Source organism: Rhipicephalus sanguineus, chromosome 2 (genome assembly GCF_013339695.2).
Source record: "Rhipicephalus sanguineus isolate Rsan-2018 chromosome 2, BIME_Rsan_1.4, whole genome shotgun sequence".
NCBI classification, from domain to species: Eukaryota; Metazoa; Arthropoda; class Arachnida; order Ixodida; family Ixodidae; genus Rhipicephalus; species Rhipicephalus sanguineus.
The window spans coordinates 62,774,697-62,800,557 of record NC_051177.1 but is presented as its reverse complement, the minus strand read 5'-3'; the positions used below and the strand labels follow the sequence as shown (position 1 = coordinate 62,800,557).

At 45.8% G+C, this 25,861-nt stretch overlaps 1 protein-coding gene across 1 annotated transcript in view; it reads right to left on the bottom strand.

The window, feature by feature from the left end:
- Window positions 1-586: 586 nt before the first annotated feature.
- LOC119383102 (putative inorganic phosphate cotransporter) overlaps window positions 587-25,861 on the bottom strand; it is a 42,189-nt gene continuing 16,914 nt past the window's right edge. Inside the window, exons 6-10 of the mRNA XM_037651097.2 lie at window positions 14,501-14,650; window positions 8,235-8,367; window positions 7,049-7,204; window positions 3,301-3,386; window positions 587-1,916 (exon numbers count right to left, since the gene is read on the bottom strand). Of these exons, the coding sequence (XP_037507025.1) occupies window positions 1,653-1,916; window positions 3,301-3,386; window positions 7,049-7,204; window positions 8,235-8,367; window positions 14,501-14,650 (789 nt within the window). The 3' untranslated portion in view covers window positions 587-1,652. The remainder of the gene's footprint in view (window positions 1,917-3,300; window positions 3,387-7,048; window positions 7,205-8,234; window positions 8,368-14,500; window positions 14,651-25,861) is intronic.

Here is a 25,861-nt window from a genome sequence, read left to right as displayed (position 1 = left end):
TCGCTGGCACAGGGGAGTGTTCCCTAGGTAATAAAAAAGGGCTAAAGGGCATCAAGAATTTGCTAAGATTACTCACAGTTTGCTCAACAAAGCTTGGAAATGAAGCATCTGAGGGCATGGATAAAATGCTACACAGCCTGAGGTAGGTATTGCACGCACACATTCAAGGCGCAGCGTCCCAGTAGCAAGTACCAGTGGCCTTCTACATCAGATCCAAAAGGTCTACATGTGATTTGCATAATGAGGATGGTAGTACACTGAGGAAACACTGGGTATCAACAGAAAGCCGAGTACAGTTGAACGTGAATATGAGGAGCTTGGACGAAGCTAAGTGTTCTATACATTGCACACGCTGAACTAAGGGGCCTGTAATCATGCGAAATAACTGGCAAACAAGCTAGTAATTGGACGCACACAAATCTGAGCGTCCACTTCCGGCACAGTCAAGCTGCTTTTATGCCGAAAACGCAGCATTTGGCAGCTGTAATTTTTTTCTTTTCTTTTCGTTTTTCAGTATGCAAGTGAGGATGCTCAGAAGCGTGTCAGAAGAGTAAGAAGCTCTCACACAAATTTTTTTTTCACTGATAGTTTGATCAATCACTTGTAGCAGGCTAAGCGTGGTTTTGCTTCAAATAAATAGCATTCCTTCCTAGCCTTTTTTTTTCCACTAGCAAACACAAATTCAAATGCAACAAACACATCACAGAAGTTTGTTAAGTGCCTCATAGCCAGACTGTGTAATATATTAAGATATTTTTCGTCTGCAAGCCTGTTGGTTTCAATCAAGTATGACCACATGGGGGTGCACTTGCATTTTGGAACCTGTTCATGCTCTTGACTCAACATGACTTGGCAAAATAGTCAAGCATCAGCGAATGACTGATCGATCAAATCGGGTGGTCCAAATCAATCCTCTGGCTATGGGAGATGCTGCAGCACAAGGCAGCACATTAAATGCTTGAGCATTTTTAACATTCACTGTTGAAAAAGTGCTTCTGAAGTAGCTACATTTAACACTGCACAACCAAAGTGGACATCAGCAAGGTGTAAATATCTATGGCTATAAGCATCCACACAGTGTTTAGCAGCTGTCCCTTCAGTCGGGTAAATGTATGCTAAATTTCAGTATCTTTGTATATCATGTTAGTTCCCTATAGCAATCTCACCCAGGTTATATTATGTGAAGCACCTCTAAGAGGCACATCCATTTGAGGGCGGCTAAATGCAAGATCCTGTCCATGAATGCACGCTTGCTCTTTAAAAATACTTGTTTTTGTGAGCTGCATTCTAACCTGAATACCCGCGTCCTGCCTACATAACAAGGTTCCAGGATTAAATCTTAACCACATTCTGGGGTTTTACATGCTGAAACCCCAACATGATTTGAGGCGCACTGTGGGGGGACTCTGGATTAATTTTGACTGCCTGAAGCCTTTTAACATTCACCTAAATCTAAGTACACGGGGATTTTTGCATTTCACCTCTGTCAAAATGCGGCCACCATGGCCGTGAATCGAACCCGCGTCCTCGAGCATAGCAGTGCAATGCCGTAGCTGTGAGCCGGTAGGTTCAGGGCTGTAGCCTTTCCTGTTTGCCAAGTTATGGTGAGCCGGAGGCGGACACAATCATTGCGGATGCAGTGATCGAGCGCATCAATATGCTTCCGTAGGAAAAGCATCGTCAGACTTTGGACTCTCGGGCGTGCCGTCATCATGCGTTGCCTGATATGGGGTGTCAGCCGACAGGTTTCCTGTTCCCAGAGTTCCCAGGGGCCCCGCAAAGTTGCCGCCGCAGGTTTGGGCGTACAGCCCCCAGGGCTGAAGCTCAGCCGAGCCGCAGAGCACGAAGATGACACCCGTGACAACGTACACACCGGCAGCGATGTAGAACACGATGCTCCACTGTGCGATCGTCTCCTGCAGAGGTTGCATGCGAGATGACAGCATTGCAAATTAAGACTATTTGGGCAGTATATTTTCAATCAATGTTTCAACCGTTCAAGTAGTTCTTCGTGTGAAACGTTTAGCACCTAAATTATTTCCAGTGAAACATATCGAATTTCTCAATTTTTTAATATAAAGTAGAGCTGTGCGAATAGCAAAATTTTGGGTGCGAAGCGAATTCGAATAATAAAGGTTCAGTGCGAATCGAATTGCATAATTTTCAAATATTTTCGAATATTTTTCAAATATTTTTCGAATACTTCGAAGTGAAATTACAGAAAAAAGTTGCAGAGAATCCCTAAGTATGGTCTAATGAGATAGCAACATGAAAGTTTTTCTTTTTGCTAGATTGATGAAGCGCTGGCACGGGGTGGTGTTTCATAGTTGTCTTATCAAGAATGAGGCAATGTAGAGGCCGAATTGTATTTATGTACATGATTTGGTGCAACCAAGGTGTTGCTGACAACAATTTACACGTGATAGGCAAAGATGCCATTTCCTCAGCCTCTCCTCCTCTTCCAACTTCTGTGGAAGTTCAACTGATGTGGCGAACAACGGTGTGCTTCCTTCAAGTCAGGAGTTCCAAAGCTGGCTCGTAGACGTCGATATATAAGAACATCTGAAATTTCAGATGTTAAAAAGCTTCGGCGTCCGATTTTTCGAACTTCCTGCCCAAATTTCAGGTCCAAAACAGCACTAATTGAGCCCCACCTCTGCCACATCTTTCATCTCCATGCTGGAACCAGCGTTTTCTTGAGTTAATCCATTTGCGACCATAGCGGAGCTTGAAAGGCAGCTTTGTCGCATTGCGGGGGTGTGATGAGATGAAGCATATTAAAAATCTAGGGACCACTTCGAATCGGACGTTGACTGCGTCTTGGCTAAGTTCGCCCGTAACGGAGCTTGAAAGGCAGCTTTGCCGCAGTATGTGAGTGTAATGAGGTGAAGCATATTGAAAATCTGTAGGGGTCACTTCGAATCTGACGTTGACTGCGTCTTGGCTAAGTTAGACCGTAACGGAGCTTGAAAGGCAGCTTTGCCGCAATACAGAGGTGGGATGAGGTAAAGCATATTAAAAATCTGTAGGGGTCACTTTTAATCGGATGTTGACTGTATTTGTTTTTGGAAAGTTTGAATAGTTCGAATAGTAAAATTTCAGTGCGAATCGAATCGAATGGCAAACACTATTCGAAAAATATTCGAAATTTCAAATATTCGCACACCCCTAATATAAAGTCATATTTTTTTGGTCATTCTGGTTCCAAAATACATTACTAGATTGGCCACATGTTGACACTTGCAAGTGTCGGGTACTGTCGAAAGGTACACCATTCACGACACTGAAGGTCAAACTTACATTGTTGTTTGTCAAACTCCCAACTGCAAGAGGTGCCAGAAATCCAGCCAAGTTGGCAAAGGCATTTGTCATCCCCATCAAGGTACCTGCAAGTGGGCATTATATAAATGCACTACTGCAGCAAAGCAGTCACTGCAAGCTGGAAGCACCAGAAAACACAAACATAAATTAGAGGCACGGTAACACGGAACCATGCTTTCTGACAAGAGGGAACAATTTGAATGTGCAAGCGCCAGGAATTTCACCGCAATGACAGAGATTATTCGACTGGAGGGACCAACCACTGATCAACGCTTGTCTATGCTAGATATGTGTGTATGTCCATCGGGCATTTTCGGTCGCCAATGCGTCTTGCGCATGGAAGACTACAACTCTATTATGAGGCTGCATGAGTCACAGCCTGGACCAAGCATTTCATCTGTAACGCTTCACGATGCCTCCCATCAGCATCCGGACCTCTCATGGTGGAAGAGTTATTACAGGCTGAGTGTTATTGGCTACAGACTATTCAAGATTACTCCTTTCCAAACGAAGTTCTTGCGCTACGTAAAGGTCAGTTGTTACCCACAACATCTTGTGTTCCTCACTTTGGCCGTTTATGGATGAAAATGGCCTACTTTGTGTCAGTGGACGGCTGCACCAGCTTGATGCTGATCATCACATATGCCATCCGATTCTCCTGACAGATGATCAGAAGCTCACCAGCTTTCTCGTATCAGCAGCACACATGCGCACTATCCATGGAGGCGTTGAAGCAACATTAACGGAGCTTCGAGAGCGTTTTTGGTTGCTGAGGGGACGTCAGACAGTAAAGAAGATAGTTTCGAAGTGCAGAATATGTAAACGATGGAAAGCAGCAGCAGCAGCATCTGCACCAATGGCCCCTCTCCCACGCGAGAGAATCAGTGAAGCAAGTGAAACATGTACGTATAATTCATAAAGGAAAGTCTTGTATATAATACAGCAGCACGTCATTGGCTAGAACATGAGAATGTTAGCTCTATGCCAGTGAAAACCTACCCGCCACGACGGTCTAGTGGTTATGGCGCTAGACTACTGACCCAAAGGTAGCGGGATCGAATCCCAACTCGTGTACTTAGGTACAGGTTCACGCTAAATAGCCCCAGGTGGTCGAAATTCCCAGAGCCCTCCACCGTGGCATGCCCCATAATCATATAGTGGTTTTGGGATGTAAAACCCCAACAATTATTATTATTAAACAATACATCATGGGCAGCAAGTAAAAAATCATCATGGGCAGTAAAAAATCATGGGCAGCAAGATTCTTTTTTGGTGGAGACTTCCCATGCTTTCAAGAAAACATGAAGACGAACACACCGATGATATTGGTGACAGACATCATCAAACCTGAAGAGACTAGCTCTTAGGAGCAGCCAGTATGAATCAAATGCTACCCATGGGCATCGGCAGGATTTCGTCTTGGGGGGTGCAAACCAGTGTTGCATCGCGATTGGGGGAGGGGTGTCATTGGCTGGGGTCAAGTGCTGGTGTAGCTTGAGGGGGGCAAGTGCCCCTTTGGCACCCCCCTGCCGACGCTCATGATGCCCAGCCACATTATCCCATGACTGAGCCGAGTGGGCAGCTCTATGTTGTCTGGTCAAAAGCTTCTCACAATGTAGTTTGTTCGTATTAATATGTTGCTCCTTGCTGATGAGATAGTGAAGATAAGCTTCACTTCTGCAACACAATGGAGCATTCAACGAGGCAATTGTGTGTACAAGAAAACAGCCAGAACAACGTGTGCAACCAGCAATTTGCTAATGTCCAGGATCTTGGCGTAAAGTTTCAGTGTTATCATATAACATTGCTGCAACATCCAATCAGTCTTCACAGCTGCAGCTGTTACAGATGTTAGCAGGAGAAAGCGATGAAACATGTGACAGGTGCCATCCATGTCAGAAGGAAGCACAGTACAAAGGCACACTTTGAAAATTGGAGTTCCCTTTTGAATATTCACTGTCTCAGTAGAGAATGACCAAATGAGGCTGATATTGAAAGGCTCCTCACAGGCCTCATTGCAAATGTTCGTTACACAGTGGGATTTGTGAGGCACTGCCTAGTGCATAGAGAGGCCTGCACACGCAAATACTGACCTCACTTTCAATTTCCATGATTCATGGCTTGCCAGCACAAAAAAAAAAGGAACCTGATATAGCTGGTATACGGCCTTGAACAATATGTAGTTATATCGTCACATTCAGCCTGACTGCCCACTGTGGGGCAAAGGCCTCTCCCATGTTTCGCAGCTCAAGCCAGTCCTGTGCTTGCTGCGGCCATGTTATCCCTGAAAACTTCTTGATCTCATCTGCCCACCTAACTTTCTGCCTCCTCCTAGCACACTTGCCTCCTCTTGGAATACAGTTTGTCACTCTTAATAACCAGCAGTGATCTTGCCTTTGTGCTACATGCCCTGCCCATGCCCATTTCTTCTTGATTTCGACTAAGATGTCCTTAAAGGACCCCTAAACCACCTAAAATAATTTTTTAGCATTTCAAGTAAATGCATGCATCGAGTTCAAAGTGTCGTCACAATCAACAATGCCAAACGTGGCAGCGCTACGAACCTCAGGCGCACTACAATTTTCAAGAAACAATCGCTTCTCCTCTCTGAGCCTTTCGGCAATCTCCAGCCTTGGCCGAGACGTCAAAATACGTGTCCGGTCATGTCATCCACAAAAAGAGCCTGTTCGTCTGCTCGCAAGTACACGCTCTCACCACTCTTCCTCCAAGCATTCGGCCAGGTGGAGAGACGAGTCGACCAATGGAGCATAGTGAAGGAAAGAACGAAACGGGCGAGGGCCTCTTTTGGATCATCAAACGTGTGCAACTCTGCTATTACGGCACCGTTACGAAAAATTCTCACGTCTATGTGTTTGTTGAAGACTCGTGCACAACTGCAACACCACAACTAAATTTCGACTTCCGGGTGGTTTAGGGGCCCTTTAACACCAGTTTGTTCCCTGGCCCACTCTGCTCTCTTCTTGCCCCTTAAAGTTACGCCTATCATTGTTCTTTCTATGGCTCGCTGCGTCGTCTTCAATTTAAGTTGAACCCTCTTTGTAAGCCTCCAGGTTTCCCCTCTACAGATAAGTACCGGTAAGATGTAGCTATATATACTATGTGTAACAATGAGAAACAGTAAAACTACTGTTACATTCACATCAGCTGTATGCCAAAATAAAATACTTGTCAAAATAAACTGCCAAGTTATCCTTTCTGTCGTGACAATGAAATCCAGCAGGACATGGGCCAGTGTTAACAAGTGATAAATATTTGCCATGGGGTTATTCCAAATGAGTTAGTGGCAATTGTAATTTCACACAGTGGAATTTCATTAGCATTTCAATACTGTTATAAGAGAATACAACCAGCACAGTGAAATCTCGTTATGACAAACCGCTTGTTTAAAAAATTTTCCAGTTAATGAAAACATGAAGAATCCCCAGCCGAAAGTTTCTCATTCTACTTATTAAAAAAAAGGATGAGTTCACATAAATGTGCCTTCTGATTCATATTTTGAGGAGCCATTGTGACGGGCGTAAACGCATTTGTGGATGTGCTGTTTTAAAATGTAGGCGGTTCCTTGCATTTAAATCTAAATTAGTATTAAAACCGATCCGTGCACTTTCAATACACTGCAAAATAACAAATGAAATTGTGGCATCACTGCGCTAATCGTTACGTTGAGATTTGCATACTGCAAAAGCGAAGGCACCATTTCTTGTACCTGCAAAGTCTGGTGACATGTCGACGTGGGTCACCATGTAGCCCGAGAAACAGAATGCGTTGAGGCCCATGCCAATGGTCAGAAGAATGACGTTGAGGAATCCGTTGCAGCCCGCAAAAGTCACAACAAACAGGCAGATGGCTGTTCCGAAGAATGCTGCACACGAAGACATTACAAAAAGAGGCATGAAAGCTAGCAGCAATGAACTTCTCAGCATTTTGAACGGTGAAACTAAGATGCTAAAAGACATGAACAAGTTATCTGTTCCTGGAACCTTCTCAGGTTGCTCATGAACGGCACATTGCGGCAAAGTTGCACACATGAATGCACAATCCCAAATGGCCTACACTTGTTCATCGTAGCCACTGTAGCATACAAACGCAGACACAAGAAACTCAGAATACGAAAAATACTACAGTTGAAGCTGAAAGAATATTAAGATTTGATGGAATGTACTAGACATTCCTTGAGTGCTCGACATGTTTATTGCTTCATACAGATTTTGTTAACTTTTTCTCTAGGAATTGTTGTGAGCAGGCAGACTCCTCTGCACAGTACTGGCGACAATGATCTGTACCGCAAAAAGGCAATGCTTGTGGAGTTTAGCCATTGAATATTTGCATAACAGAAGCAAACACTTCAGCTGCCATTATACATAGGTTCTATACATTGACGTCGCTGTTGAGAGAAGACCTGAATAATCGATGAGTAAAAGATCATTCTCAAGAAAGGCTGCATGGTCAGTCTAGTCCTCGTCGTTTCTTCGTCCTTGTGTATTACACGCGCTGTTCACGTCAATATGGAATACCAACTAGCCCGGTCACACACCTAGCGACTGCAGTTGTACACTTTCTAAATCAGTAGCAACTTAATTAGGTGACAGGCACGACTGACCACTATTCCTGCCATATCAGTGTTAGCTAGAGTCTGCAGCAAATATGAGTGTATACTAGTGCCTTGAGTCTCACGTTATACTTGCAGTTCTATTAATCTTTTTTTCCGGGAATACACCGACAGATCATCCCTCAAATCAGTAGTGGAGTAGTTCCACAAACCTCTGATGTGACAGTAATGGTGCAACAGTTACGTCATGATGTAACTGTAGTAACAGGATGTCAGGTACATTTCAGGTCATGACAGCAGGCTAGAGGAAAGTGTACTTTGAAGTGTCCCATGATGCACTTACAAATAGAATTGAAGAACTTTCTAATGATGCTGGTTGTGAAGAGGTCTTTTCGCCGCACATGGTCGGCCAGATATCCAGCTCCCCAGCTGGAGAACGTCCCGAGGAGGTAGGGCAGTGCCGAGAGGTACCCATTCTGAAACGAGACACCCCATCCCATAGAGCTGTAGCTTTTAGGAACTCGCTTCAAGCCTTAAAGGGACACTAAAAAGAAAAACGATTTTTTTGCGTATTAGTCAATTACAATTTCACAATACCGAAAACACCCCTCTTACCACGAGAAGACACTTGGTAAGTGAGAAAACACGCGAAAAGAAAATGTGGGTGGCGACACCACCTTGAGATTTCCACACCAAACGCCATGACATCATAGATTTTGACGGTGTCTACTAGGTCATACGTAGTTCCTCATAGGTAAAAATGAAGTACATTGTCCTCATAGGGGGCCATAGACTTAACATACTAAGTTTCAGGAAATTTCATTCAGCCAATGTCACCAAAATAAGAAAAAGACACTTTGAAATCCGTGATGTCACGTGCGGAGATTTCAGCACAAAATTTAAAAATGAAAATCTGACCTTGATTTTCTTCTCTATTAATAAACTTATGATGGTGAAATTAATTAAATGAATTTCTCAGACTACAATTTATCAATCTAAACCGATTCATTGTTTCACTTTATAGTCCCTTTAAGAAAGAAAATTATTCATGGATGTTAACACCACAGTTCCATCACGCCAGCAAAGCACACGAGTATAGTCATTGTATGCAAGTGTAGTGGCTGTAGCTGGTGGTGGTGGAAGCATTTTACAACGAAGATCTCCTACCATATCGTTGTCCAAATCCTCCCATATGGGACAACGATGTCGTGTTTAGCAGTGATGAAGGCCAGATGGCAAGGGTGCAAAACCACAGACAGCGAGAACAAGCCATTGCAGCTGATGTTTTGGTGCGAAGAGTCATTGATGAAAATATGCAAGAAAAAGGATAAGCAAAGAACGCTATATGGATGCTTTGCATAGGTACGCTAGTTGAGTAGGTACCCCATTAAGTGCTCGATTATTATTAGTTATCCTATTAGCAGTACCCTATTATTGTTAGGTATCCTATTAGTACTATCCTGTTATGTGCCCTACTAGATACCCTATTGGCGGCGAGATCGACCTATAGGTGGCAGCATCGCCCCTGCATTTGGGTGGATCATCAGCCGTGCGCTGTGTGTAAGTGTACAAAGCTGCTGTTTCTGTGTCGTCATTCTGCGCTCTGTAAGTGTCGAAAACGTTTCAGTTTCCAAGCGGAAGTATTGGTAGGTTCTGCAATGCCACACATAATGCACAGAGCCAGAGATAAGCTTTCATTCCTACCCCGGCAACGCGCAACAACACCAAGAGTGGCTTGTCAGGCGTCGGAACAACAAGGCGCTTTGCGATGGTGCGTAGACAACACTTCGATCACGGTGGGTTGAAGCGTTCGCTGATGAAAAGTGTTGATGCTCAGTCAAATACGTTAACGCATTTCTCACTATCAGTCCGTAATATATGCATTCATGCTTGTTGCATGCATAATTTCTGCGCGCTACGTGTGTGGACACTGTTGCAGTACGAAAAAGATCGTGGCGGCTTGGCCAGGACTGACAGTCATGATTTACTTGTGCTTTTGCCTACTTCCCCAAGTAAATGAATTGATTCTCCAAGTATGCAATGCAGCCTACATCCTCCATGCGCCACCTTCACAGTGAATGCAAGGTTTGTCCACACTAGCTGTGTGTCCTTATAAGCGAGCGTCACTAAGCCTTACCTACTGTTTGCACGTTTTACGTCGCACTTACTCAACTATGAGAAGCGTTCTCAGTGTTCCGGAGAAGAAATATATAAGCACCGAAGCTCGTCAAAGTTTGTGCATGAACTCGTGCAGAGTAAAAAATATCGTTTCGCGAGCCAGAAGTGGACGGACCATATAAGCGACGAACGAGTATCCGAAAGCGAGCTGATAACCACAGCTCATGCTGATATTTGTTTATTTAATCTTTTAAATGAATCTTCCAGTAATGATTGAGGCCTGATGTAGTACCAAAGTTGAAATTACCGTAGTGCGTATTTGATTAGCATAAGCTGCCTCACAAGGGGCGATTCAACAAATTGCAGTACGCGCCGCGACCAACCATATCCGAACATTGTTTTCTCGTTAGTCAACGTGACGTGAACTTTTTATCTTTTTTTTTGTTTTGGTCCTTGCTAAGCCTGAAATGCTGGAGGACAAGCGTATGTGGTTAAAAGTGACAAGCTTATGTGGTGCGGTTGCATTAAATGAATGCTTTTCACATCGCTACTGAGAAAAAAAGAAAAGCGACTGGCTCTGCAAACTTCCGTTACAAAAAGGAAAGAACGAGTTTACTGAACGTTGACAAAATCGTCCCCGTTGCAACTTCCATCGCGAATTCTCCAGCAACAAACACAAGACTCACTGCTGCTGGAGCGACGGCAGGCCACCCGCATCCACAGTTCGGGGCTTCGTCTGTTTGCCGCTAGGTGCCGACTTTGCTCGATCTGGCGGCCAATTATTAAGACTAGGTATCCCATTAACATTACCCTGCTGTGTACCCTATTAGTGGAATAGGTATTCTACTAAGTAACCACATTTAGCAGGTACCATACTGTGGGTACCTACCATCCAACCTGCCACACATAAGCATGTGCTATTCAATGCACAAAAGAGGCAATGTCGGCAGGAGCTGCTTTTTTTTGTGACAGCTAGCATGCTCCACATATCGAAGAACACAGACAGGTAGGACAACGAGTCAATGTAATGAATAGTAGTTCTTACAACTATGTCCAGTTCAGGTTTTATAGCAAAACTGTCAAGTGCTGGGATCAAGCAGTACATGTAGGCAAGATTTAGGGTGGCAACAGCTCCGACAAAACCGCCATGTTGTGCCGGAGCATGCAGATGCATGCTATGGCAGACGCCTTGAATATAATGTCCTATTTCTGCAGTTTCACACGCGTGTCTATCATCATGTTTGCACGTCACCTTAAGAAGAGCCACGGTTTTCGCACAGATGATTCCTTGTTACCACACTGACAAAGGGTGTCATCACCTAACTCCTGGGTGAGGTAGCACTGACTTCGAGGCAGCCTCATTCAAACACACATTGCGCCATCTCGTTGCGTCATATAAAATGCCAGGTCGGCAGCGTTTTCAAACTTGCGATTGTAAAAAGCTTGCATTACACCACCCTTTTCGCAGGATCTTAGGCTTTGCTTCATTACATGACCAAGCTCATACTGGTGGACATGTGAGTGCATCTGCACACGTATGCGCGCTGCAATTGGCATAGACATCTTTAATAAGATGTCATAGTCAGCAAAATGTTTTTGTCTGTTGTATTGTGACGTAAGATATCATGCTAACGTGTTCAGTTGCTCTCTGGACTCGCCATGGGTTGGACACCTGTCGCATGTTCCAAAGAGGAGCAGTGGCAGTAAGAGGAACATCGGCGTGCCCAGAAGCGTGAGAGTACGCATCACCATCGAGCCAATGCCACCACAACGATCGGGCAAGTGAAGCCAAATGCACGCACGACACCTCGCTGTTGGAAACCTTCCCAACTTTGCTGGTCTTCCCTCTTCACAAACAGCAGGAAGGGCTCTAAATTATTTGGTGAAAGCTTTCACAGCTGCTTTAATTGTTTTACTAGATATTTTAGCATGCCTAGATTAGTTTTTACATATGGAGGAAAAAAAAAAAGAGACCTTGGGGGTGCTTATTAAAAGACTACAGAAGGGCACGATGAATGTCAAAAGCCACTACAGGGTGAACCCCTCAATAACAAAAGCCTTCAAGAACGCAATTCTCGTGACTACTAAGAAATCTGGCATCCCCGGTGAAAGTCTATAGAGTTCAGTGCATTTGCCCCCCTCTCGACAGCGAAGAGATTTTAAAAAGCACTCTCACAATGACCAAAGTTTCAGGTAGTGATCCGCAACACTTTTTCCAACCCTTGAGCTAGTTGGGAACCCATAAGTTCAAAAATTGCAGCACCGCTCATTCGACAAGTCGGGCACATACGTTTCCACCAACACGCATCGGTGCGACCATTGCTGTTCACATTCGGTCACCACCTGCAGCCACTAGCTGAAGCATGGGACGGGCTTCACCGTGTTGATGGAGCGATACCAGATGCTGTTGAACTGCACGACTTTTTGTGTGCTGACACCGACCTGATTGTGCACGAAGAGTCTAGCAACAACGCTGTCATCGAAAGTGCGTGCAAAGAAGGCAAGTAAATTCGTGCGACGTTCTCAATGCTTTTGACATCATTCGCACTTTCCTCAGTGCCCACGACGACAACGAAGCTATGCAAAGCTTATTAAGCTGCGACACTCGAGACGTCAAGCTCCTTCAGAGCAATGTAAAGCAGAGCAAGATTAGCGACCTTTTAAATTGAATTTTGGTTGTGCAATGTAACTGGTGTGCATATTTTTCTATCTTCGCGATAACGAAATTCTCACGAAAGCAAACAAAAATCGCTTCCCCGGCGATATCGTTATTGAGGGGTCGGACTGTACTGAAAACACAGTAACAAATCAAACACATACAATCACGGAGAAATGATAAAATCATCACAATAGAATAAGTCATTATTTAGGGGTGTGCGAATATTCGAAATTTCGAATATTTTTCGAATAGCGTTTGCTATTCGATTCGATTCGCACTGAAATTTTACTATTTGAACTATTCGATCTTCCCAAAGACAAATGCAGTCAACGTCAGATTGAAAGTGACCCCTTCAGATTTTCAATATGCTTCACCTCATTACACTCTCGTATTGCGGCAGAGCTGCCTTTCAAGCTCTGTTACGGTCGCAAATGTATTAACTCAAGAAAACGCTGGTTCCAATATGGAGATGAAAGATGTGGCAGAGTTGGGGGCTCAATTAATGCTGTTTTGGACCTGAAATTTGGGCAGGAAGTCCGAAAAATCGGACGCCGAAGCTTTTTAGCATCCAAAATTTCAGATGCTCTTATGTATTGACGTCTACAAGGCAGATTTGGAACTCCGGACTTGAAGGGAGCACACCCTTGTCTGCCACATCAGTTGGGCTTCCACAGAAGTTGAAAGAGGAGGAGAGGCTGAGGAAATGGCATCTCTGCCTATCACGTGTAAAGTGTTGTCGGCAACACTTTGGTTGCACCAAATCATGTACATAAATAAAATTCGGTCTCTACATTGCCTCATTGTTGATAAGAAAGACAACTATGAAATATGACCCCACCAGCGCTTCATCAACCTAGCGAAAAGAAACACTTTCATGTTGCTCTCTCACAAGAACATACTTAGGGATTCTCTGCAACTTTTTCTGTAATTTCACTTCGAATTATCCGAAAAATGTTTGAGAAATATTCGAAAATTATTCGATTCGATTCGCTATCAATCTTTATTATTCGAATTTGCTTCGCACCCAAAATTTTGCTATTCGCACAGCTCTAGTCATTAATGCTTCACTATACACCTCGTGAGGACCTATAAAATTTAAAAAGTTGGAAAGTTAGAGCACGATATCTGAGAAGCCCATTCAGTCTAGGGATTCACAATACACAGTGGAACATGCTTACAAAAATATCTAAGATATATCCACAAAAATTCAATTACTTTAACTGATAATTGTTATAACCAGCTTGCACAGAAAAAGATAACCGGTAGACGAGACTGCAGAGCTTCAGTTATATGGTGAGGCTGCTGGTGCCCCTCCCCATTTCATTCTGGCTGTGGATTTTGTTGGCTTGTTTCATTCACGAATTTACTGCTGAATTGAACGTAAACAGTAGTGTTAGTGACAGCAAACAAGCAGTCAATGGCCCAGAGTGCATGAATGCAGAAATAAATTAATCATAAAAGAGGAGAATGTTCACTTTCGTGGTTGTGCGAAATCATGAATATGGTGCATTGCAGCATATTTCATGTTCCCAATAGGAAAAAATAGACCAAATGTTCTGGTCCCGAGTAAGCAAGGGCCACACCCTGTCAAGGTTGCTAAAAAATGTCAAACTCTTACACGAGTATATACGGTAAATAACTTGCTCGCTCACTCACTCACTCACAGTGTACTTAAATCCTGTGTGTTCTGAAAATTTCTGTGAATAGCTGTGTGTGTTACAGCGTACAGCACTCACACAAATATCAGTGGAAAACAGAGCGCATCATTATGATGACATGACACATAGCTATAATTCATCAAGCAAGTACAAGGACTAAGGTTGCATACACACCTTCTTGATGTCAAAGTGCAAGATGTTCTTGAGATAACTGGGCATCTCGGTGAGAAGTGTGTAGAAGCCCCAGTTCTGGCCAAAGTGAGTCACCATCAGAGCCCAGAAAGGAACTGAGGTCAGCACCGCCCGCCACGGGATGGGCAACTTCTGAAAGTTGCCAGAACAGGTCCTCATATGAGTGAAAAGCATGAATTGTGTTTTAAAGCAAAAAAACAATCACACTTCATCCCGGTTCTTAAGCACATTAGAAGGAGTTACAAAAAGTCAAAATGTCTTCAATATACCAAACATATAATAATACATATTAGCTGTGGTCAGTGACATCATTATGTGTTCCACTTAAGGGGAGATGCTACTCGAAGACACTTTTTCTTTAATATTCACCCTAGAGCAATGATACTTGAGCTGCTTATAGAACTTTTTATGCTGATTTCAAATATATAATTAGTTTTCTTGCAAGTTGCATACTTTTAGTTCTGCAACATGACAAAGTGAAAAACTGAAGCATTTTGCCCCCCCTCTTTTCAGACCTAAACTTCAATAATTTTTTACAATTGATAGTTCATAATGTTTCAAATAAAGTGCGGAATGCAAATAACTAATTAGGAAGTCCATACAAAATATGTACTAGACGTGAAAAATTAACGTTGGAAGTTCATATTTCTCCTACCCTGGTAAAAGTTTACATAACTTTTTTTTTATTTTATAATAAGAATATCAAAACTTAAGCAAGATAATTGCATTTCTCGTACTTTGGAAAAACTTTGGGAAAAATTTCATGCAGATCTGAGCAGATCCGAAAAAGGAGGGGCACATTGACAAAAATGGCAAAATTTGTGTTTTGAGAAAAACGAGTTTTAAAGTCAAAATTGCATGTTTATTTATCAAAGATGTCATTGAATGCAACGAAATTTGTACACAAGAAAGAACAATCCTCCTTGTAGTGGCCACTGCCATTAAAATGCGCCAGCACCATAGGTTTGGCCCTCACGGCTCTTTCGAGCTGACTCCTCGACAAGAGATTTTTTCTTCAGCGCACGCTGACGGGCCCTTGCTTCTCCTGTTAGTTTTTGAGACATTTTTTTCTGGCGTGTGTTGTCCCGTGATGTGCCAAGAGCAACCAGATCATGAGACGGGAGCACGCCAAGCTCTTCCAGAACACGTTCAAAACTGGAGTGCCCTCGATTAAACCAACATGTTCAGTGCTGTCATATCAGCAATCAACGAAGACTCGTCGTCCTGCGATTTTTCTTCGTCTTCGAAGAGTCCGATCTTTTTCTGGGAGGCACTCACATATTCGAATGCCGCGGCAAACTCGTCGGACGCATCGGCGTCACTGCCACTACGCCTTGCGGCAGCAGACGATCTTTTCGTGGTTTGAGTGTTCGGCTTTGATTTGCGCCGGCGTCCTCGAAATTTGTGCGTCGCGTGAAACTTCACAGGCCGGTGATCGCGCTTCCTACGGCTTTCTTCATCAATAACGGATAAGCACTCGAGAAAAGCGGTGTTCAGCTGCGCTGCTCGACGAGACACGGATCCTGCAAGTAGGCTTCACAGCACACACAGGCGCGCAGCGGCCAATGGCGGCTCCCGATCCGTACCACGTGATTTAAAGCCAGTCGCGGCGCTCGAAGAAGGCGCCAAAAGCGTGCTTCTCTTTATTATTTCTTGCGCTGCAGCAGCGCGGGAAACCGTTGTTATTTGAAGAGTGAGGCTCGGCTCTTCGCCTCATGCGGTCGACAATGGTGAGCGGCGGCGCATTATCAGCGGCAAGGTGCTCGAAGATGACACACTTTCGGCCTTTTGACAGCCACCTTGTGCTCTTTAGACGCAATTTTAAAGCATTTCCACTTGAGTCTCGACATTGATATTTTTTTTTTTCAGAACAGTAGAGGTACTAATCTTAACAAAACAGGCGAAAACAAAAAATCGATAATTTTTTAGAAAACTCGTGTTTTTCGACCCGCATCTCCCCTTAAGTACAGCTCAGACCACTTATAACGTAACCGCTTACAGTGCAGTACCAGCTATAATGCGGTTTTTTCTGACTCCCGTTAACCCTCCCATAGAACTCCATGTATACGCATACCGCTTATTGTGCAGTCCCCCGAGATGAAAGACCGGTTATAATGCGACTGCCAGAACGTTCTCAGAGATTGCGAGGGAGCGAGCGTGCTTCTCAGCGGAGATGAGCCGGCGGGGGAGAGAGCGGAGACGACGTTACGAAGGAGGAGGGGACGCAGAACGAACGAACAAGGAGCGGGGAGAGAAAAGAAAAGCTATGGCAGTGGGAGGCAGCAGCCAGGCGTGGGTGCGTGGTGTGAGTACGGGGAGCGGTTGCGTGGCCGACGGAGAAGCCTTTGCCCCTTTACTTCGGCCGACACGCGAGCTCCGCTACGTACGGGCGCCCGCGTCCGCATCAAGAGCGCGTTACCGCTGTTTTTTTCCATTGGGAAAATAGTTGCTTCGTCGTAGAGCGCAGATATCGCGCGTGCAACCTCGATTCCCCCGCAAGTAAAAATGCTTTGAGACGCGATTGAGCTTTTGCCTTTGCCACCAACAGGCGCACCTACATGCTTGAAAGACTTCAGGATAGTTGCCGCGGCTGTTCTCCTGACTGCGAACCGAAACTTCGTTTCACGCATGATGCCCTCGGTTTAGCTCGCCAGTGCGATCTCTCTTACGCCCGATCTCCGTGTCGTCTAGGGCAAGCTTCTAGCGACGGCATGCCAAGTTGCAACGCGCACGCTAGGCCTAACAAGCGCAAGCTGCCGTGTTGGCGGCCGCGGACTACAGAAGTTGTGGTTTGGTGCTGAGTCAATGAAACATTTTGCAGTTGTTGCATTTAGAAGGGGTGACTTACATCTTTAACGAAAATGCGGGCGTGCGTATGAAACACTCAAGTGGTGGTTTGTGGTCGCCACCGTCATCGACCTCGCGCACGCGTAGTGTGAATTACCGCGGCGACTTCCCGCGACGGCGCATTTTTTCCACGTTCGTTATGTCGGCACCGCAGGTCCGCGGACGCTAACCATTCAACATTTTCAAATGTATGCGGATGCAAACTAATGTTCCAGTCACATGCCTCGATAATCGGAACCTTGCGCCTGCCTGTCGGTCATGTTTTGCACATGTGCAACCTTTCAAAAATGTTGTTTTAGTTATAGTGCGGTACCGCTTATAGTGCGGATATTCACGACTCCGGCGACTTACGTTATAAGCGGTCTATGCTGTATCTGGATCAAATTAGATATTTATGAAGAACTGAGCTTTTTACTGAATCGAGTTCCAAATATTTCTTTATGTGAATAAAAAGAAAGAAAAAAAAAACATTGCATTAGTGAAGTCAACAGGGCATGTCTACAAAACATCAAACCATATTTTGCATTATTAAGATAACAAATCTGGAGGCAGCCTAAAAGGGAAACATTCTTGACCAGATGAAAGCGAGACATTATGCAGAAATAATTTACTGATTCACGCATCATCTCAAGAAACAATGCCTGCTCTTGGCAACATAGTGTTCTGAAGCAGAACTTTTTTCTCAGCAATTGTGGGTATGAACAAGAATTTTTGGTTGGGATGGATTAACAGATATTTTCAGTTGCCATGCCTAGATCCACCTCCCAATATGTTGGCTAGAAGCAAGTACATTCAGAAACATCAAAAGTAGGGATAAATAGTCAATTTGAGGTTCGAAGCGAATCCGAAGCGAATAGTGATTTGGTCGAATAATTTCGAATCGAATAGTTCGAATAGTACTCGCCACATATTATTAAGAAAAATTGAGCATTTTCTTCATGACCCTTGCACAATATTTTCAAGAATTGGAACTAGGTATGAGTGAATGTCACTTTTTTGGTTTGAAATGAAGTGGAAGAAACCTTGAATGGGTATCGAAATTTGAATAGCAGTAGCGTGCGAGTCATAAGTGGTACAATACGTTACAATTTAAAAATTACTATACTTAGCGCATGTAAGCCCATATAGCACGCTGTTAAATTTTAAAAAATATGTACACTTAACCTTGAAGCGTGGCTTCGCGGCAGTGCAGATTTCCTTTGGCAGGGTGGTTTCACGGTACAGCAACCCGACGCCGCAGTGAAACCACCTTTACAGGGGGTTATGTGGGGTCAAACAACATATATTCGTGCATTTCGAATACTTCGAAATTTCGAATAATACAAACTCGTATCGAAGCGAATTCAAATACTTTATTATTCGTTCGAATATTCGAAACGTCCGAATATTCGCCCATCCCTAATCAAAAGTAAAATTCTTGAACGAAATCTGAGCCTAGTAACAAACGGGTACAATTTGTGAGAAAAATTTTAAGGATTTACAAATGTTCGAACAGTGGTATTTTACACTTGGCAATAAAACAATCGCAGATGCAGCTTACTCAACTCCAATCTAAAAACAGGAAATGTTTATGCAATACTGAGTTTTTATTTACAAAGACTGTGCACATCACCAGGTTCACACTGTTTACAAAGTGCTCATGGCTTTAACAAAGACTTCGGTATGCAGCTATAGCATTTCTTAGATTCTCCTGCTTTAGAATTGTTTCGAAAAGGCATTGGATTACTTTCATAATTTTAACCCCACAATGAGAAAATTGTAGCATGTGGACACAAAGGAACTTTCATGAGAAAAGATATTATCGAGCATATTGCCACGAGCATGGGATGGCATTTGCGCTATTCTACTGTGTGTATGTGCCACTGTAAAACTGACGAGAGGAGAAGGAAGTGGAAAAAGACGAAGAAGTCTTGTTTTCCTGTGTCGGTTCAGCTCGACGTCCTGGTGCCCCGACAGACAGAGGTTCTGTACCGTTCGTAATAATGTGACATTTCTGGTGGAGGTGCGGGGTAGTGTTGTATGCACTACGACCAGCAGGAAGATCCCGGCAATAGTCACGCCTTGGAAGAACCAGCCGACTTACGGCGTAGTCGGCAGCAACTAGGCCTACCACCTGAATTCGGCCCCCTTCCACAACTCTACAGAAGTATGGCAAGTGCGGGGACACAGACTCAACAGACATCAACTCCGCCTTTGCCATGGTTTTTCAATGCCCCGCGAACTCCGAAGCCGTTTCACGGTGACACTTACGAGGACGTCGACGACTGGCTTGACGACTACAACCGTTGCGCCAGCGTCAACGAATGGGACGAACACTGGAAGCTTTGGTCTACTTTTACCTCGAGGACTCGGCGCGCACTTGGTTTGAAAACCATGAAGCTACCATGGCAACCTGGCCAGAGTTTTGCACTCAGCTTCAGAATACCTTCCGAAGTTCTGACCGAAAGGAGCAAGCAGAACGTCTCCTCAATTCCCGGAACCAGCGCCCGAACGAAAGCGTTGCCATGTTCGTTGAGGACATGTCCCGGCTGTGCCGGCGAGCTGATCCGTCAATGACAGAAGAGAAGAAGGTGCGCCTACTGATGCGGGGCGTAAAAGAGCAGCTGTTCGCGGGACTCGTGCGCAACCCTCCAAGCACCGTAGCGGAATTCCTCCACGAAGCCACGACGATGGAGCGAATGCTACGGCAGCGATCGTCGCAGTACGAGTGCCCAAGCAATCTATCATCTGTGTCATCGTCCCTGGCAACACCCGACGTCACGACCGCGAGGGAACTTACGGTGTTCGTGTGCAGTATTGTACGCGAGGAGCTGCAAAAACTGCACGCAGCGTCTCCTCCGCCTTATGTGGCTGCTCTAAAGGATGTTGTCCGCGAAGAGGTCCGGCACCTGGTCCAACCGTTGGTGGCTCCGCCGCCAGCAGAGGCTCCTCTTTTAACGTACGCAGAGGCGTTACGTACTCCTGCACCGGCAGTCGGCTATCCGTCTCGTCTGCCCACCCAACAGGCGACGCCGTTCTACTCAAGCCGACCGCATTACGAGAACCCACGACTCAATGTTTGGAAATCCAGTGTGTGGCGCGCTCCCGACAATCGGCCCCTTTGTTACCATTGTGGTGAACCAGGTCACGTCTACCGCGAGTGTACGTACCGACACATGGGCCTTCCTGGCTTTCGTCCAGATGCTCGTCGACCGCGGGATGGTGAGCGGCCCCGTGCTATCGCCGAGTACTTGGCAAGCCAGCAGTCCTCCACTTTTCAGAGACGCCAATCCCGCTCACCGTCTCCCCGGCGCTCCATGTCACCTGGCCAACACTCGACTTTTGCCGACGTCGTTGCAGGATGATCGCCTAGGTCCCCAAGCCCACGCCGGGGAAACTAGGAACAGCGACCTCCGGGGGTGAGGCCGCTGTCGATCGACCGTTAAAAGACCCTCCTCCGAACTGCCTGCCGACATCCGACGACTCCCTTTCGCAGACGTATACCCTCGACGACAGACGCGTATCTGCTGACATCTCCATTCTTGTCGACAACTACCCAGTAACTGCTCTGGTAGACACGGGCGCCGATTACTCCGTTATCAGCGCTGACCTCGTTGCTCAGCTGAGAAAGGTAACGACACTGTGGGGACATGGACCCAACCTACGGACAGCAGGCGGTCACCTATTGACACCGATTGGGAGATGCACCGCCCGGCTCCAAGTCCGTGAGTCGACGTACATTGCTTCTATCGTCGTGTTGCGTGAATGCTCCCGAAGAGTTATTCTCGGAATGGATTTCCTCCGCGAGCACGGAGCCGTTATTAACCTTCGAGACCTGCTTATAACGTTTTCGGACGACCATGCTCCCAGACAAAAAGATACCAATACGCAGAAAACTGCTCTTCGAATTGTTGACGATACCATCACACTTCCGCCGTGAACCAGTATGTTGGTAACTGTGGAGAGTGACTGCGATAATAGCAGTAATGGTATCGCCGAAGCGAACCTGTCGGTGCTCTTGGCTCGGCAAATCTGCGTCGCCCGCGGTATCGTCCAACTGAAACGTAGGATCACTCAGCTCTTGATCACGAATTTCAGCGGCGAATACCAACACTTGACAAAGCGAACAGCAATCGCTCACTTCGAAGCCATTGGCGACGAAGCATTATCTACGATTGCTCCGATTGCCGCAGCCGCCGAATGTGACACTGCAGTGGCCAGCACAGTCGATGTGAATCCGAAGCTCACATGCGTGCAGAAGGAGCAGCTACGCACTATGTTACGCACGTTTAGTGACTGTTTTGCGTCCACTTCAAAAATCAAGCAGACCCCAACCGTAAAGCACCGCATTATAACGGACCCTACCGAACGACCAGTACGACAGCACGCCTACCGAGTATCGCAAAAAGAACAAGAGGTGATACGTTCTCAGGTGAAGCAGATGCTCGACGATGACATAATCCAACCCTCGACCAGTCCATGGGCGTCCCCCGTCGTACTTGTAAAAAAGAAGGACGGCACTCTTCGATTTTGCGTGGATTACAGAAAACTCAACACAGTGACGAAGAAAGACGTCTACCCTCTTCCATGCATAGACGACTCACTGGATCGACTTCGACATGCCCGATATTTCTCATCCATGGATTTGCGAAGCGGCTACTGGCAGATTGAGGTCGATGAACACGACCGTGAAAAAACAGCGTTCATAACTCCCGACGGCCTCTACAAATTTAAAGTGCTACCGTTCGGCCTGTGCTCTGCTCCAGCGACGTTCCAAAGGATGATGGATACCGTGCTGTCAGGCCTGAAGTGGGAATCGTGCCTTGTCTATTTAGACGACGTCATCGTTTTTTCGCAAACATTCGATCAACATTTACAGCGACTTCAGTCCGTCTTCATCGCAATTCGCAAAGCAGGCCTATCACTAAAACCGGAGAAATGTCATTTCGGCTACGACGAACTAAAGTTCCTCGGCCACCTTGTCAGTCACGATGGCATTCGGCCAGACCCAGACAAGACAATGGCTGTTGCTGCATTTCCCCAACCTTCCAACAAACGTGGTGTGCGCCGATTTTTAGGCCTCTGCGCATACTACAGGCGCTTTGTGCAGAATTTCGCGAACATCGCCGAACCCCTCACCGGCTTAACGAAAGAGGATATTCCTTTTGTCTGGGGTCCCGAGCAAAGAGACGCTTTTTCCGAGCTTCAGCGGCGCCTCCAGACCGAGCCCGTACTAGGACACTTTGACGAAGATGCCGCCACTGAACTGCACACTGACGCAAGCAACATCGGTCTTGGTGCAGTGCTCGTCCAGTGGCAAGATGGCGTCGAGCGTCCCATCCCCTATGCTAGTCGCATTCTGTCATCTGCAGAAGCTAACTACTCGACCACGGAGAAGGAATGCCTTGCTGTTATCTGGGCGATATCAAAGTTCCGACCGTATCTATATGGCCGTCTGTTCAGAGTCGTCACAGACCATCATGCCCTCTGTTGGCTGGCCAATCTCAAGGACCCTTCAGGGCGTCTCGCGAGATGGAGCTTGCACCTTCAAGAATTTGACGTTACAATCGTCTACAAGTCTGGCCGGAGACACGCTGATGCCGATTGCCTTTCGCGCGCTCCACTTGCAATGACATCAAGCAATGATGATACCGAAGGCCGTTTTCTGGGTGCTATCAGTGAATCTGACTTGGCCCAACAACAACGGAACGATTCAGAGTTTGAACAACTTATTAAATACCTTGAAAGCCGTAGCTCGAGACCTCCGCGGGCATTCGCGCGTTCAGAATCATTCTGTCTCCGTAATAACATCCTCTACAAAAAGAACTTCAAACCTTATGCGACTGAACACCTGCTCGTCGTTCCATCGATGCTGCGTGCCGACATTTTATCTGCCTGCCAGGATGTCAAGCATTACGTAAAAACGTGTAATGATTGCCAGCATCGTAAAGCCCCACCTATGCGCCCAGCTGGTTTCCTGAAGCCTGTTGCACCGCCAGCAGAGCCGTTTCAACAAACGGCGTGGACTTGCTCGGGCCCTTCCCGAAGCCTCATGACGGCAACCGCTGGATCGTAGTCGCTACTGACTATTTGACGAAGTACTGCGAAATAAAAGCCCTACAACGAGGCACTGCCAATGAGATTGCGTACTTCTTCGTGAACAACATCGTCCTCCGCCATGGAGCGCCAGCAGTTGTCATCACTGACCGTGGAACAGCTTTTACAGCGCAAATGATGCAAGACGTCATGAGGATTAGCGGAACCGCTCATCGCAAAACTACCGCATACCATCCACAAACCAATGGTCTTACAGAGAGATTAAACAGGACCCTCGCTGACATGCTCTCTATGTACGTTCACCAAGACCACAAAAACTGGGACGACGTTCTACCATACATTACGTTCGCTTATAACACTGCGGTTCAAGAGACTACGGGGTTCACCCCTTTCCGGTTGCTTCACGGCCGAGAAGCAATTACGATGCTGGATGCCATGCTGTTAGCCGACAGCTGTTACATTACCACCGATGCGAACGACTTTATCCGGCTCGCAGGCGCTGCTCACAAGCTTGCGCTCGAGCGAATCCAAAACCAGCAACACATCGACTCCCACAGGTACAATTCTCGTCATCGCGAGGTTATTTACCAGCCCGGTGATCAAGTGTGGCTGTGAATTCCTATTCACCAAAGGGGCCGCTCGGAAAAATTACTCCACCGCTACTTCGGTCCTTATCGAGTTCTACGTCGCCTCAGCGACGTCAACTACGAAGTCCTGCTTGAAAGCACGGCTCGCCGATCTCGTCGTTTAAAGCAAGCAGACATTGTGCATTATCGAGGATGAAGCCGTACTACCCCCGTTGACTATTCAAGTCTACTTGGATGATCGTTCGAACACCTTGACACTGCTGCATCATTTGTGCGTGTGTGCGTGTGCGATTATTTTCTGTTTTATTCACCATTAAGCATCAGGACGATGTTTTTTTTTTTGGAAGGGGAGTAATGCCACGAGCATGGGATGGCATTTGCACTATTCTACTGTGTGTATGTGCCACTGTAAAACTGACGAGAGGAGAAGGAAGTGGAAAAAGACGAAGAAGTCGTGTTTTCCTGGATCGGTTCAGCTCGAGGTCCTGGTGCCCCGACAGACAGAGGTTCTGTACCGTTCGTAATAACGTGACAATATAATGAGCAAAAGTTTGTTTACTTTGGCTACCACACCATGTGGCTAAGGCGGATTTTATTCTTCAAGGTGTGCAGCTTGTAGTATATCGAAGCCAATGATGTGCTTTCAGCAAGCAGAAAATGGTTAAAATAAACAATTACTTTTGTTCTTAAAGTTAGCGGTACAGCTATTTCACATGCTTACGTTGTAATATGCTACTGTAATATGCTAACCATGTAACTAAACTGAACTACAGTAGAACCCCGCTGTTACGTTCCTCACTGCTGCGTTTTCCCGGCTGTTACGTCGTTTTCCGCCGGTCCCGGCATAGCTCCCATAGGATACAATGTATTGGGAACCCCGCTGTTACGTCGTAACTGTCGGACCGTTCCCGTATGATACGTCGCGAAGTGCGCCCGGAGCCGACCGAGTGACTACCAAAGAGAGCGGCCATGGCGCATTTTCACGCAGCTTGGCCTCGTTTGACCGTAATATTAGCCGCATGAGAGGCGCAAGCAACAATCTTTCAATTGATGCAAACAAAAGCATGGCCTTCGAGATTCAAATTGCAAAGATGGCGTCTATGACGTAACTGCTCGCGAAAGCAAGGCCTTCGAGATTGGCATTTACTATTGACAAAAGCATAGCCTCTGAGATTTGCATTGCACAAACATGGCATGTATGACGTAATTGCTTGCGAAAGCAAGGTCTTCGAGATTGGCATTCACTTCTGCCATCGGGTTGGCGTAGACTCATCATCATCGTTATTTGTCGGAGAACGGGAGGAGTTCGAGCTGGTTGGAGCTCGCATGGTCGTGCGTGCGGTTCGCGGTCGGACTCGCCGCGCCGGTCGTGATTGCGTGTGCTTAGTTTTTTCATGCCTACAGCTGTTGGTGTTAAAAAAATCACATACGTTGATTACATTTCTGTGAATAAGGCCGTCCTAAGCTCCGCGTTTCTATCCATCGACTAGATCGCGGCTGAGCGCGCCAATTTTCGTGCTGCTCGTAAGAATTGAAATAAAATTCTGTACCACTAAATATTTTGCCGTTTTTCCTGTTTTTCGGCTCTTACGTTTCCCGTCTCTTACGTTTATTTCCTACGGTCCCTTCAAAAACGTATCAGCGGGGTTCTACTGTATTTAATAAACTTGACTTGACTTGACTTACGAGTATCCCACACTGCACTGACTGGGAGTGTCAATCAGCGAGCTGTAGATTCATCCCTCTCCCGTCTAAACTGCTGACTCATTTGAGCTCGCATCTCACACTCTGAATGTAAGTGGCCTTTTTTTTTTTTGCAGTGTGTTTCGTTTGATAACACATTTGTATACAATGCATGCCTGTTTACTTCCAA